Raw genomic sequence first — 893 nt, 5'->3', positions numbered from 1 at the left:
GAATAAGTATTAAAATACATAAACAGCATGTATTTTGAGCTTATGTTATTTCGTCCAATTATCAAAATCAGAGAAAATCCACCTCTTTGGTTCTGTGATTTCTCTATCAGTCATGAAGTCGTTTATGCCTGCTATGCAATTAAATGCACAGGTCATGAGGAGATGTTAGTGTGCTGGTTAAGGACTACACCACAGACGGACAACAACACGCACTAGGCTACAAGGTTTCAGGTCTCCAGCTACTCATGGTTTCAAGGTTAAAATGATTCCCTCTATACTGTACCCTTGACTATAAACAATAGAGAACTTTGCCTTTCTCAACCCTGAGTAAAGCACATGTATCAAATTATAGAAAAATCATGATAATAGAAATGCTGAGTCAACTACAAAGTGTTTGGTTGCCAAATGTCCCTGGAGCCCTTGAAACCAATGAGACTCAGACATGTAAAACACGCATATTATTTTGTTTTCCAGAAATGTGTGCTGCATTTACCTTGAACAACTGAACTCCAATTACAGCGAACATGAATTCTAGGAGACAGGTGACCAGCATGATGTTGCCGATGGTCTTAATGGCCACAATGACGCACTGAACTACATGCTATTTTGTGCCCACACCATTCCGATAGAGCCACACACACGCACGAGAGCGAGGAAAAAAAACATGGGAAAAAAATTAATAATGTAACACAAAATACATCTCGTACAAAGATTTCCATCTCTAATGTTTCTGTTTTCTTTGCTGCTAACAGTTAAATGGCTGATAACAGTTGAATGAGATATTATGTAGATACTGTATACTTGTTGTATGTTACTGTTTCATAAGATGTGTACACAAGTAGTACAGTAATAAGTCAAAAATCAACTGTAAAGAATCTGTAAAGTGATTTGCC

At 37.3% G+C, this 893-nt stretch overlaps 1 protein-coding gene across 1 annotated transcript in view; it reads right to left on the bottom strand.

Moving 5' to 3' along the window:
* The window catches only part of LOC119592950 (muscle calcium channel subunit alpha-1-like), a gene marked incomplete at its 5' end in the record, with an annotated part of 130,968 nt that overhangs the window by 57,713 nt on the left and 72,362 nt on the right, over positions 1–893 (bottom strand). Inside the window, 1 exon segment of the mRNA XM_037941842.1 lies at positions 494–601. Within this exon segment, the coding sequence (XP_037797770.1) occupies positions 494–601 (108 nt within the window).

This window comes from Penaeus monodon, chromosome 31, assembly GCF_015228065.2.
Source record: "Penaeus monodon isolate SGIC_2016 chromosome 31, NSTDA_Pmon_1, whole genome shotgun sequence".
NCBI classification, from domain to species: Eukaryota; Metazoa; Arthropoda; class Malacostraca; order Decapoda; family Penaeidae; genus Penaeus; species Penaeus monodon.
The sequence above is the reverse complement of the archived record's forward strand: the minus strand, read 5'-3'. Positions and strand labels throughout refer to the sequence as shown.